Below are 14,267 nucleotides of genomic sequence, written 5' to 3'. Positions count from 1 at the left end.
GATAGGAGAGAGGGATGGAAGCAAAAGTATAAGGACAGGAAGGAGGGAAGAAAAGAGCGCAGGAGATGGGTGTCTGCAAAAATGGAAGCACCCTAAGCAATGTGTCAGAGCCATGACTTCTAAGGCTCTGACATATTGCCAGGGAAATGAGCAGTCAGCGCGGTTTTACAGCGCAGGGCTCATCACCGACAGAGTTAAAATGCAAATACTGCTCATTGAGCCTACAGGACACTCTGTTCCCAATATTTCTCAACTGCATGTAGTTGATATTTAAAACCCAGGTGGTTCATATTCTGCAGCACTGTGCTGCTCCCTTACGCCAGAATAAACATTTGCATGTTTTTAACGGCAAAATAAATGGAAAGTGTCTCATCTAAGGCACTGTTTTCAGACATTAATGTCCTTCCTTAGCCATTGTTTTTGTACAGTCATGACAAATAACGGAACATAATCTACAGGTGTTAATATAATAAACATAATTCAGGACACTTCACAGCATTCTTTTGGCAACAACAAAGTACTGATCCAGGGATAAAGTCCCATCAATCATGCGCCCAACCGAATTGTCAAGATACTTGTCCTGGTGAAGTGAGAACAAATATCTCCCTCCCTGGCCATGTCAGGTCTGAGGTGGAAGTATTCATTTATTCTCATTTCCGCTTCATCTCTAATGTATTCTTTGAGTGAACAATGCTCTTCAACAAAAAGTGTACTTTCTGTCATTATGTTCCATACTAAAATTTTTGATTGGGAGGCCTTGTTGTGGTATGTAATGTACTGATGTCCTGAATGGACCGTTTTGTGTAAGCACCATTGAATTGTGTCCTGTATAGCCTTGTATTTTTTTCCCTTCTTTTTATTCATTTTTTTCTAAGGAACTTAGTTGAATAGTGCTCAGTATCCTCATTGTGAAAGCATTAAAAAGTAAAGTGGCTTGAGAACCTTGAGATTGCAATTAAATGGTGAACTGCTCTAACAAAAAACATGAATAAAACCTGCAAGAGCAAAACTTTGATTGAATTGGGATCTTGATGAATAGGAGCGTACTCCATTCCTAAGGCAACTTCCTTGTGCTGAATTGAAACCGAAGAAGACACGCGGCCCTCATACGAACATGTTCCGTGTACCAAAAGTGGTAAAAGCATAGCCAATGTTTGCTTGTGTGGTTTTTGGTGTCTGAGCAACTCGAGTGACATTCTATTTTCTCTCTCTCCCCTTACTCTCTGTTTAGGTTGGGGAGAGGCAACATGTCCTGGTGACGGAGGAGTCATTTGATGCCCAATATTACGTGGCTCACAACAAGTTCTATGAACAGGTAAGATGGTTGTCAAAACGCATGAAAGTTTGACTTTTTTGCAGCCACTCCACACAATGTTTGGCCCAACACATTCAAAACAACCTCAATTCTTGATAAAGGTGATAAAAATAAACCGTAACTATTTTCTATATCTTCAAACCATTTAATGATTTGGTACAGTTCTCTGCTATCATGCACCCACTTTAAACTGAAAGTATTTCGTGATATTTCATTTCAATCACACAATGATGTAATGTTGGTGGCTCAGTTAATCTTGTGTTAGTCAGGTTTGTTGGAGAAAGGTCTTAAAATTACTTTCTATAATTTATTATCCTTCATTTGGAGATCACATGTTTGCTGACGTTTCAGTAGTGCTGCTCTGGTTTGAATGTCAGATGTTTTGTAGACACGTGGATTAGATGAATCCTGAAATAGCTCAGTTGGCCTGCACACCCAATCCACCATTGGAAAACATACAGTTAAAAAAAAAGCTGTTAATGAACCTGCCTTTGATGAAAATTTTTTTCGTATCTGATGCTGATCCAACTCTTCCTCGTTTTCACACTTCTTAAATCAGACCAGAAGCTTTGCTTTGCATGTCACAGGAGTACTCACAGCAGGTGTCCGAAGCTTAAGCTTGTATTGACTAAAGTAGGTTAGCAGAAATATGACACACTAACAAATACACACCCATACACACACAACCTGCGGTGGTCATGAGAGCATTTGGCGGCTGATAGCGGCAGCACATTTTGCTTTTTTTTTACATACTAACATTAAGGTCAGCCCTAAAGACATGAACATTCCATCCTACACACACACACAGCCACGCACGCATTGGCTTCAAAGACCCTCTCTCAACCTGTGAAAAATTCACTTTAAAACATCTTCAAATAAATCAATTTCCTCCTGCTTTAACCATCATCAAAAACATGTTTGAAGTTATGCTTTTTATTAGCGGGGAGGGCACGGGATGGTAATAATTTTTCCTCTCTTCCACTTCCCTCTCCTCCCCTCTTCTCCTCCTCCGTTGCACCTCCTTCTGCAGGCTATAAACTTAAGTTGCAAGTGTCACTCAGTTCATGTGTGTGCACACTCGCTCATACATGTGCACAGTTGTGCACATTCAAGCTTGCATGTCATGTGTGTCAGTTAACTGTACTCAAGAGGGGAGTGTGTTGACGTGTTTGGTGTTTTCCCCCTTCGCTGTTTTGTTTTTTTTTGACGTTTAGTATTTGACATGTGCTCCTAAATCACACTCTGACTTGAAAAAAGATAATGAAAACACTATGTACCAATAACTTCTTGAGTCTGGTCCCCAGGGGATATGTTCCTATTTCTATAATGCTGTATATCTATACCCATGTGACACACAGACACACAGTACATACACCTGAGGTTGTATACTTAATATGTTATAGTGGCCTGACTCACTGTGCTGTTTCAAGAACCTCCTGTCATTTATTTGCTTCTTTACCTCAAATATACCGTATATGATTACTCAAAGTACCAATTTATTTTTAATCTATGGTGCAATAATGAAGTTGTGTAAAATGCAAACGTTAAATCAAGAGAAAAAAAGCATCAGTAACATTCCACAGGTTGAGAGGGTTGGATGTACAAAAGGATGAAAACAGGAGAAAGTGAAGAGAGAGAGAGAGAGAAGCCAAAACGTAGAGCAGTTCAATTCGGCAGGGTGGTTGGTGTGGAGTTGAGTTAAAGGAGAGAAAAAAATGGGGAAAGTCAAGGGTCAGGAAAGAAGTGGAAAGAGTAGTGGGAGCAAAGAAAAGGACAGAAGGAGGTGGAGAAAAGGCGTGGGTGGGTGGTGGGAGAGGTGGGGAACGAGGTAGAGAGGTGTGAGTGTGAAGAAATGGCCTAGTTTCACTTTTACACCACCAGATGGATATCTCTTCTGACGGGTATAATAGGCACCCAACCCACCTGGGCTGTGTGTGTGTGGGGGGGTGTGGGTGTGTGTGGTGGGGGGCTTCCAATGAAATCGGACAGGGTCTTTCATCATTTAATCACCCTGTAATGGGCCTCGAATGACCCTCACCTATAGGCTCACGCGCACACACACAACTCCCTCTTAGCCCTGCTGTTTTACCTCTCTGCTCCCAGGTTGCGGGCTACTTGCGCGCGCACGCACACAAACGCGCGCGCGCACGCACGCACACACACACACACACACACCCTCTCATTGGTCGGAGTGTGTCGAGCAGCAGGTGTGTTGATTAGGCAGGTGTGGCGCTGGCTGTGTGTCTGTCTGGCCTGCTCTCCATCTCCTATCATACTCCACCAGCTGGATAAAGAGTGACAGATTAACACTGAACCAGGTGTAGAACCTGCCGTCACAGCAGTAACACTCGCTCCACCAGTTCACATGCTTATCCTCTGCCGAGTCAGGAGCCAAGCCCTGCAGAGTCTCGGTAATGGTTAGACCGACCGCCAGATGATGTGAGTCAGCACGGAGCCAGCACAAGTCGACATGGACAATCTTCAGCTTGTTCAAGGTGGCTGGTCCACCGTTGATCCCTGTCTCTGATCTGCTTGTGGAGAGAGGCGTGCAAGTAGTAGTATTAATACAAAATAATTAAACATGTGATAAAGACTAAGTCAATGGCTGTTTACTAAGAAGTTGGGATTATAATTTGCACAATATCTCATGACTGCAGTTTTAAATCATGCAAAGAATTAAACAAATCATTCTATTGGTGTTCACCAGAGCAATGGAATCTGAAAGCAAGAGCTGAAGAACATAAGTAAATCAGTTTAAGATAAGCATTCTGTCAATCTGTCAATTTTGTGGTTCGGTTGGAGAATTGTTTTGAAAGGAAAAGCATTTGCAAACAGTATGATCTTCATTTACAGGGGTAAGTCATTAAGAACAAATTCTATTTCAGACTAAGCCATAATTATAACTCTTTTGTTTTCTCTCGCTTCCTGCTGTGATCAGCCGAGACTTATAGTTGCCATGGTGAAATAATAAGACAATCCTACTGGTTTATCTCACAGCTGTTGCCGTAGTTTTTGACCCTCAGGGCTTTCATTAATGGAACTGAATACACTCAACCCATGTGTTGTTCTGTAAGCATGCAGAGACTACCTGAGAGACAATGAGGGGTAACTTTGGAGAAAACAGTTCTGAACAGTGGATAATTGAAAATGTAATTGGCAGAAACGTGCAGAGGGTTGGTTATTTGGTGGAGCAGATTATATAAATCCTTCTTTTGATGTGATTGACAACAAGTCACAGGATTTATCTCATCCGTGGGCACTGAAGTGCATTTCTTTTGCTCTGTACCTCATAAACCTCACAACCTCCATCCTGTAGCGTTTGTGCTCTTTTATTTCAATTTATAATTTTTGGAGATTTGCAGTGACATCAGGTGTGATATGTTGCTCCTGGTTTGCAGGTGCTGGTTCCTAAGAGGGCTGAGTTCAATGGGAAGATGATTGAGGTGGACATCTATGAGGCAGGAAAACACTTCCTGAGAGGTCGGCCAGTAGAAGACAGTCAGCTTTTCACACCGTCCATTGCTGCCCCTCTACGGAAAGGAGAGGTGTCTGGTTTGGTGCAGGTAAACACACACACAAACACACAAACACACATACTGCGTCTTCACACACACATGTACTGTGAGAGAACACAGCACAACTGATTAATATAATTATAGTAAATTATACTTATGTAGCATATACCCCAAATTAGACTTTACGAGATGTCAAGAATAAATACAGGCAAGGCAAAAAAAAGGAATGCAGGTGCATTCGTACAACAGATTTTTAAACACACTGAATTGAGAGTGCAAGCCATTTTTAATCAGTTGCCTACGTTGACGTGCATGAATTTGAGCAATTGCCTGCTGTCATCTTTTTCAGGTAAAGTGAGAACCTATTGAGAGACTATTAAAATGTGTGTGTGCGTGTGTGCGTGTGTGTGTGTGTGTGCGCGCGTGCTTTCGTGCGTCATTTTTTTAATCCATGCTTGCTTCTGCAGTTTGAAAAAGCACCAGTGTAGCAGGCGTGAGATAAGTCTTTTAAGATAAGCGGTAGCTGGCTAAACTGTCCTCTTCCTTCCTTTTCAACCACATATGCATGCACCATGCACATGTGTTTACACACACACACCATGCTAATGTATCTGTTTCACTGCATGTTATTTTTCACTCTGACTAGCTGTAGCTTATAGCTCAGGACATGGAGCCACAGAGCAGAATATGATACACTTTCTAATTTCACACTTCATCAGCCTTTACTGCCAGACAGAGAGGGAGGGGAACCAAGGAACAGACAGAGACATGAGAGAGAGAGAGACTGATGAAGAGGAAGGCATGCAGAGAGACAGAAATGGTTGGCGGAGAATGAGATAAAAAGAAGGAAAGAGAAAGGTTTCACAGCAAGCCAAGCAACACGTCACTCAGCAATGAAAAAGTTCAGCAATGGGGACTCGACCTTGTAAAACTAGTTACCTCATAAAGTTCAGTTCATCCGACATTCACACACACACACACACACACACAAGTTTTCACCCACTTAATTCACATGCTTTTCAAAGACACATGCCAAGGCCTTAATTTTCCTTGGCAGTCTTTCTTTGCACCTAGATTCACACACGCACAATTTCTCACACTGACACACTTTGTCTGGTCCTAAAACTGTAAATACCTTTGACCGCGTAGGTTTTTTCAGAGGAAAATTAAGGTAAAGTCATCATCTCTACCCTTGACTTGCTCCAGCAGAGAATTTTTACAGGGAGGGTGAAAAGAGAGTCTTTGTCTGCTCTGCTTTCAGTTTTTGCATTAGGCACTCTCTTGAAATAGCAATAGCAAAATTCAGTTTTACACCTTGTGTGCAAACACCTGGTGCTTTGTTAGAGGTTTTTGTTGGAGTATACTATTTATTATGGTTATTTGTGTATATGTATTAAGTCAGTGATAAAATGGGGCTTAAGCTACAACAACCACAGTAAAAGAAAGTCCTTGCAACATCAGCAAAAATGGAAATTGTCAGAAAATGAAGGATAGTGAAAGTACACAAGCACTTTCTAAGGTACAGTTTAAATGATTGAAGAGTGAGGACTAACTCCAGTCCGGAGCGGTCGACCATGTCCTAGACAGGTTGCGATATTTCAACACATCCTTTCGTAATTGTCCCGAAGGGTGTACTGTAGGTTTGGTACAAGGAGGAACTGAGGATACACCCACTAGAAAAGCAATCGGTCAGTACAGGCTTTGTCCTCATGAATCCAGATTCTTGACAACAGTCTTCCTTGCTACTCATAAAAATATTCAAATCAATTTGCCGTTGTAGTTGTTCCTTGCACTGTCCACTGCCAGAATACACTGAAGAGGTGCATTAAGTCATATCCAATTGAGGTGACCACCTAAGCTCTGACTTATCTCCGAAATTGCTTTATCTTGTCATTTCCAGAACCTTTCTACATTAGTGCCGATTTCTGAATTACAATTAATACATTTGGAAGCTTGCCACTCAGTAATGGTGTATAAATGAAGCTGGTTTAATATCTTAAATTGTGTCCCTCTATCAGTGTTACAGCTCAAAATGTTTTTTGTATTTCTTCTATCTGAAGCTCCATATCAATCTGTTAATGCTTTTGGATGAAATCCGAAGAGTAATTCAAATCTGAATCAAAGGTTCCATAAACATGAGAAATATACCATTTAGTTAGTTAGACTTCATTGTCGCCGGAGGGAAATTATTTTCCACATCACTGTACATCAGTTTATAACACATCGTCCCACAACAATTTAGCCATTGATTCATTTATAATGTCCTATTTGTACATAGTGGAAGAAGTAAGAATGTTTAAGGAATATTAACTCTTCAATACGAGAAAAGAATTTAGGTCAACAACTGTCTGACTGGCCAACCAGTGTATGTTGTACGACAGTGGTGAATCTTGAGTTGGAAATATTCATCAACGCTTGTTTCGCAGCATAGTGGCAATTAACATATTGTTATATTAAGTGATCTCCAGTGATGCAGCTGATGATCTGTAAATCCATAGTCCTCATGCCCTCTATTGTCGCCTCTTGATGACAGCGGAGTGGCTCTGGAGCTCGGTGCTAATAGATGATTGACCTAATGGCTTGGAAATATCTGCAAGCTGCACACGCAGACACAGTTCCAGTATAGCCTGCTGCTATACAGCTGTGTTTCCAGTATAATAATTGAACTGGTCTGACTGAACATATAGTGCTCGTGCACACGCGTGCATTCAGTACAGTCTGACACAAGCATGCCCACTAACGCGCACGCACACACACACACACACACACACACACACACACACACACACACACACACAAACTGGTGGCTGGCCTATACATATTTGAAGACCATCTATTTTCTATGAGTCTCTGCATGAGTCCACCACACACTGAGCTGGATGTGAACGTGTGAGTTGAATGTGTGATTAGGGAAAGGCAGATACACACCCCCACCCCCCATGTGTTGCAGCAAGGTCTATAATTACAGGCTTTTGGTGGAGAGCGAGAGAAAAACAGAAGAATAAAGGACTGGGATAGGAGGACGGAGTCTGAGCTTTGTTGTTTCATCCAAGATGCAAAGGAGCATTGTGAGAGAAAGTGAGAAAAAGCAAGATGATGATTGGACCGGCAAGATCTATTATTTTAGAGATGGAGCAAGAGAGAGATGATTGCACACCAGCCACAACCCACACTGATGTGTGTGGGGATGAAGCAATGTGGCCGGATGGCGAGATGAATGGATTTATAGAGGAACGGCATGTGAAAGATCGTGGATGGCTGTGAATGGATGGACCTGAGAGTGGACAGATAGATATGGATGCATGGATGTGTAACATGATGGCTGAGATGCTCACAACTGATGGATGAGCAGATTAATAGATGCATGGATGTGTGAATATATAGACAGGCGTGGGAATTACCTCCCGCTATGTTGGAATGTGTTTGTTTCTTTGGTCTAACTGTAATGAACTGACAACCTTAACATTGTATCTCCCTGTCTCTCTGATGCATGAGCATCAGAATCAGGAGGTGCAGACGATGCATCTTTACCGACAGTAGGCAGGAATGTGTGAAAGGTACGAACACGTAACGTGGGTTCTTCCGACTTCATGTCAGCAGCAGAGGTGGTCACAGAGTTTAATCCACAGGTGTGTAAAAGGGAGAGGTGGAACAGAGAGACAGACTAAGACCAAATCAAACTGATTCTGATTCTGGATCACTGGCATGCTATCTAAAAGCAAACATGGGGGTTGCAGCGGTATGCAGAGTGATTCATTGTAAACAAGGAAAGGCGACATAACGAGAGGTCATTTAATGGCAGTACAGTGCATTATCTCTCTCTCTTCCTCCCTGTCTGTCGGCCCCTCATTCACAGAAACAGCCCTTTCCACAGGAGAGGGAGGCCAGTAATGAGTCTTTTAGTAGGACACAATAGCAGCAAAAGCACTCAAAAGCATGGTGAAGGGAAGAAAAAGAGAAAGTATCTTCACCAGTCCTCATCCTCAGATGAAATTAAATGATAGAAGAGATGTGTGTGTGTGCGTGGGCGTGCGCGGGTATAAGAGAGAGAGAGGCCAAAAATGAATCAAGAATGAAGGAGAGAGAGAGAGAGAGAGAGAGCAAGGTAGACAGAGAGATCAGGAGACAGGAAAGCCGCTTGAGTGCCATCCAATAATCAGCTCTTTTCACAGCGTACTTATGGAATAGGAAAGAGAGAAGAAAATCGCTGTGCTCCTTCCACAAGACGGCAAATTGAAAGTTTGTATGAAAAACAGAATACAAGAGGAGAGAGAGGTAAGAGAAGGAATACGAGTTGTGCACAATGTCCCTCCATAACCACAAATTGACAGACTAACAAAAACATTGTCTCTAGTGATTGTATACTTTGTTTTCTTTTTTTAGTCTTAGTTGAGCCTTATTTTTTTACAAATTTTTCCATATATCACAAAAATGTGATATATGGAAAAGCCAGTTGCTTCTCTTTGTTGTGAGAGAAATTAAAAAAAACAACAATGCATGGATGTGGTCAATTTATAATCTTCTCATATAGGCTGAGTGGGTGGGATTGCTGGCATTTTGCATCATAATGCTTTCACTGCATACAGGTTCATTGGTAAAACAAAACACACACACACAAATGCACACAAATTTTTGTATGCACACATGAACACCGATGCACAGTCCCCCCGGTGAGCCTGGCAGACTCCTTCTAGCCGCAGGCTATATGAGACACAATAATTGTGTCAAAAAAAAAACACACATGCCCACATAAACACAGACTCAAACAGGCATAATGCAAAAATGTGTATATCATACCAAACAATTGAACTGCTCTGTGTTGACATGCAACTATTATGGATTGTTGCTTTGATGTTGCGTTATGCGCACATGTTGTCATCATCTTTATTGTCAGGAAAAGAACAAACAAAAAAATCAAAGATTAGGCTGTCTCTTCCTGGATTGCAGTTAATCCTCTCAAATCTATTTTTGAACTTTTTTTATTTCAAATGTCAAAAGGTTTTACTTGGCCTTTGCATGACTTTGTTTACTCTGGTAGCAAATAATTTGTAGTGCCTTTCAACAGCAGGCGCAGCTATTTTAAGCATTTCATTTAGCATGTCAAATTGTATTACATGGCCTGTGCTTTGTGTATACTCGAGGAACCAAAGTTACAGTAACAAAGGAATAAATGTTAAGCCATCAAAACCGTCACGTTTATTTTCAGTGCTCTTGCCCAACATGTCAAATGGCATTACACAGCCTCCTTCTGTTTTGTTTATTTAAAACGTCAGAGGGATTTAAATGCCCTTTGCTCCGAGTCCTGTTTTTGAACCACAGATGGAAGATGTAAATAATAAACCAATTAGCCAACAACTGTTGGGCAGAAAAAAAATTGAAGGACATAATTTTTGGGGGGTTTTTTCATGTCATTATAGAAATGGTTTTATTTTTCTACCTTGTAAACAAACTTCTCTGAGCAAAGTTCATCCGCATGATGAGTCACCCATGGCTTTGTTTTTTTTGTTTTTATTTAACCATCCTCTAACAGGAAGCACAACATGTTCTCTCCCCAGTATTAAATAATTATCATTGTTGTAGTAGTAGTTTTTGTTCCCGCGGCATAAAAAAATAGATTTGGTAACAAATGAAAGTCCCTTCTGTTCTGTGCATGAGCACTTGCAGTATTTGGACATTTTCTGGCTGGGTGGTGCTAAGTGACAACAGAAATGGCATGCTGTAGTTATAGTTATTATTTATTATTACTTCCCTGGACTAAGTGAGGCGTCCAACTCATCAGAAGGGTTCAGCTGTAAATTCTGGCTTCCAAAAACCTTTGACTTTTTTTTTTGCAGTATCGTCTTTATTCTTCCACAAAAATAGAACTTTGTCCATTTACGATGTCTGTGTTATGTGTGTGCTTCTGTATTCAGTTACCGTAAATGAATACCTGTTTGTGGAAACAACCTGATGCACATATACTGTTTGTAATGTAGCAGGTAGCACGTTCTAGATTGCGTCACATAACTTTGTGGCTTTGACACCAGCCCAGCAACGACTGAAACAGAAAAGGGCAGTTTAAAAAACAATGAAATACCACTGTAGCAACAAAACATACAATGACATTGAGCAAACAGTTCCCCTCACCGCAGAGGATATTTGTCACTTTCTGAATGTTCTATGGCCCGACAGAATTGATTATACTGATTTCCAGTCCCATGGCCTGCAAGACAATGGCCAATCCACTGTTGTGATTCTTGCGTCTGTTGACGTGGCTGCAAATCTGCACTTTCTGATGAACAGTGGGAGAAAATATAGAGCCTCCACAAACTGCACATATTCTTCTGGTGAATTCTCAGGTTATAGAAAGAAAAAGTCTACCTTTTTTGTGATGATTAAATATTTGCTGTGATATTTAGTGATATTGTGTGTTATGTTTATAGGGTCGTAGTTACTTGTGGGTGTTTGTGAGTCAAGTTGCATGAAGTGTCAGAGTGTGACTTGACGGTATGTTGGAGTAGGATACTCTGTCCTTTGTTTTCTTCAGCTAAACATTTGCTCTGGAACTCAGTGATATGTTTCCAGCAAATGTGTATATTGATCCAACAAAGGCATATTTTTCTGAATCAGAAATATTACTCGTAATCACTCTTTCCAATCCCTTTGTGGAGTTGTAAATACAGCTGCAGCTCAGTGTGACTGTCACTGTGGCTTTGTCAACTCACCCGTGACTAAGCAGCCTGACACTATCTGTTTCCACATGCATGCGCGCGTGCACACACACACACACACACACACACACACACACACACACTGGCCACTGTCTAGAGTAACACTGACAGCTGGTGAGGATCATGTGACCACATTGTGCTTTGTGGCTTTTGTGGTGTGTTGTGCGTGTCTCAGCGTTCATCTTTGTGTGAATACGAGAGTTTCTTTCTCAAAAAGGTGAATGTTTGAAAATGAAGCAGGAGAAAAAGGGAGAGTCTTGGATGTTGAGGGAAAAGTATCTAGCTGTGTTCGCCTCTCTGCTCCACTGGTGTAGTGTTAGATGATTTTGAAGAGGATTACTTTTCACTGTTCTACCGTTGTGAGCAGAAAGACAGACATTATCCACCACAGTGTGCGCACACACACACACACACACACACACACACACACACACACACACACACACACACACACACACACTCTTTTTCAGACACATGCTGGAACTCATGGCAGCTTTCAGGTGCTGATCACTGAACGCCACATCTCTCATCTTCCCCTGCCCCCTTCCTTCCTCTCCGTCCTTTCCTCATTTCTTCTCTGTTTCTCGCTTCTCTCCTCCTACACCTCCCGCTGTGCTGACATGCACCCACAGTACAGGCACTTGGATTTTCACTTATCCTCCCCACTAGTAATAGATTTTAGACTCTACTTTTCAGTCCTGGCTCCCGTTGATAGAGACACCTGCCGAGAGACAGATAAGCAGACTCAACTTGCTCAACTCTCACACTTTTTTTTTTCTGTTTCATCAGTCCTTGGCTCTTTATCTGCTTCTCGTTATGTTTTAGTTTACATCAAATATTAATGTTGGTCCTTTTCTTCCTCTTGTGAGCAATGAATTAAATGAGCTATTAAGTTAATTAATTGGAAGGTTTTATGTTCACATGCAGCCTTTCATTCATTCATACTTACAAAAATGTGATTTATGGAAAAGCCAGTTGCTTCTCTTTTATTCTTAGGTATTGCCCTCATCCTCGGGTGAATGAGACAGCATTGAAAACCTTTTAAAAGGCGTAATGTGTAACAAAACTGAATCATTTTCAGAGTTTGGATTAGTGATTTAAACCTAAAACTTAAAGTAGTGAGGCTCATTCCAACCATCAAAACATCAACAACACAGTGTATCAGTTTCACCATCAGCAGGTCCAAAAATGATCCCGACATTAGGGCAAATGTGGACGTGTGCGCCAGACTTCTGTTACCGATTCTCCCTTTACCCATTGTCCGAAGTTACTGTAACTGTGACCTATGGATGTGTCACGTAGGCGTTGTCGGTCATTGTATCCGTCCTCCATTGTGTGCGGTAACAGAGAAAACCATTGAGCAACAAGGGTGAAGAGAAGAGGTGGGTGGCGAGGCGGTGTTCACAGCCGTCCGCGAGGACTAGGGGAGCGGGAGTACATACACCACGCAGCTGCTCATACACGCGGCCATGTGCACGCTCCACGTGTAGGTGTGCACTGACTCTCAGTTACATAGGTACATAGTGTTTGAAATCCACACAGTCTGTCACTCTCTTATTCTCACTTCATCGGTCAAAAGGGCATGAGGTGTGCAAACAAATTCTCTGCAATTAAAACTTTTCAAGTTCAACTCTTCTACTGTGGAGGAACTTTAAAAAAATATATATTCCTATTTATATAAGACAGCAAGAGAGAACGTGCTCAGCTAGATATTCATTATGGAAAACAGAAATGTTTAAATTGGCTAAGCATGCTACTTGGAAAAAAAATTATGGAGGATGAAAGCCAATTGGAAAGACAGAAGAGAGGAGCGTAAGAAGAAGAGTTTACTTGAGTGGAAGTGGGAGAGAGAGAGAAGGACTGAGTCTGTCTTTGGTAAATATCAAATCCAAACCTCTTCTACTTATCCCCAGTGAACTTGATTAAAGGTCATTCTGGAAAGCCGCTGATCAATTGCTCGATATCCTCCTGCGTACCTTCCTTCAACGTGATAAGACATTTCACCAGCTGTCATGCAGGAGAAGACTTATAGGAACTACCACAAGGTCGTCCAGATCGATTCCCACTCCACCCAGTGATGTTGACAAGTGTTGGTCCTCTCAGTCCAATTTGTTTCATGCTAAAGAAATAAAAGGACCACATCTTGTGTTTGACACTTTATTTATTTATCTATTTAACAATCAATCGCTGCCAATCGCACCTCCAGTTTTCCACTCTCAGACATTAAGATAAAACTAAATAAATGTCTAATCAAAGGGAATGATGATCAATGAGATAGGGCGGAGGCCAGGGAGACGTGTAGGGCCGCTTATCAATATTCAACGTAACCAAGTGAATTATATTAACAAGTCAATAACTGAAAGATGTCAGCTTATTTTTGATGTTTGTGTCGTCACTGCTGCTTTCAGCAAAATCATGAGCTTACTTTTATTTCCTCATGTCTCTCCGAGCCTCCCTGTATCACAGTGAACTTTCTCCACAGTGCGATTCAATAGACGGCACTTTGTCATAATTGGATCACTGCAAATCTGCATCGACTGCTTTACACTGATATAATAGCATCATAATTGAAATGTGCTCATTTGCATGAGCAAACGGCTCGTTTTATGACTGCTTTCATCCCGAAAAATGTTTTTTGAAAGAAGCAGTGAATTCAAAATTCTGTTTTTATTTGTCGTGTTGATAATTTCCAAATGAAAATCTGCAGTAGAGGAGAAGCAGATGGAG

The 14,267-nt window shown here is 41.4% G+C and overlaps 1 protein-coding gene across 2 annotated transcripts in view; it reads left to right on the top strand.

Annotated features, from left to right (window-relative positions):
- cdkal1 (CDK5 regulatory subunit associated protein 1-like 1) overlaps positions 1-14,267 on the top strand; it is a 195,511-nt gene that overhangs the window by 179,136 nt on the left and 2,108 nt on the right. For both annotated transcript variants that reach the window (XM_035629576.2, XM_035629575.2), the window contains exons 13-14: positions 1,232-1,315; positions 4,714-4,878. In XM_035629576.2, coding sequence (XP_035485469.2) covers positions 1,232-1,315; positions 4,714-4,878 — 249 coding nt within the window. The remainder of the gene's footprint in view (positions 1-1,231; positions 1,316-4,713; positions 4,879-14,267) is intronic.

The sequence above is a fragment of the Scophthalmus maximus genome, chromosome 1 (genome assembly GCF_022379125.1).
Source record: "Scophthalmus maximus strain ysfricsl-2021 chromosome 1, ASM2237912v1, whole genome shotgun sequence".
Classification (NCBI taxonomy): Eukaryota; Metazoa; Chordata; class Actinopteri; order Pleuronectiformes; family Scophthalmidae; genus Scophthalmus; species Scophthalmus maximus.
The sequence above is the reverse complement of the archived record's forward strand: the minus strand, read 5'-3'. Positions and strand labels throughout refer to the sequence as shown.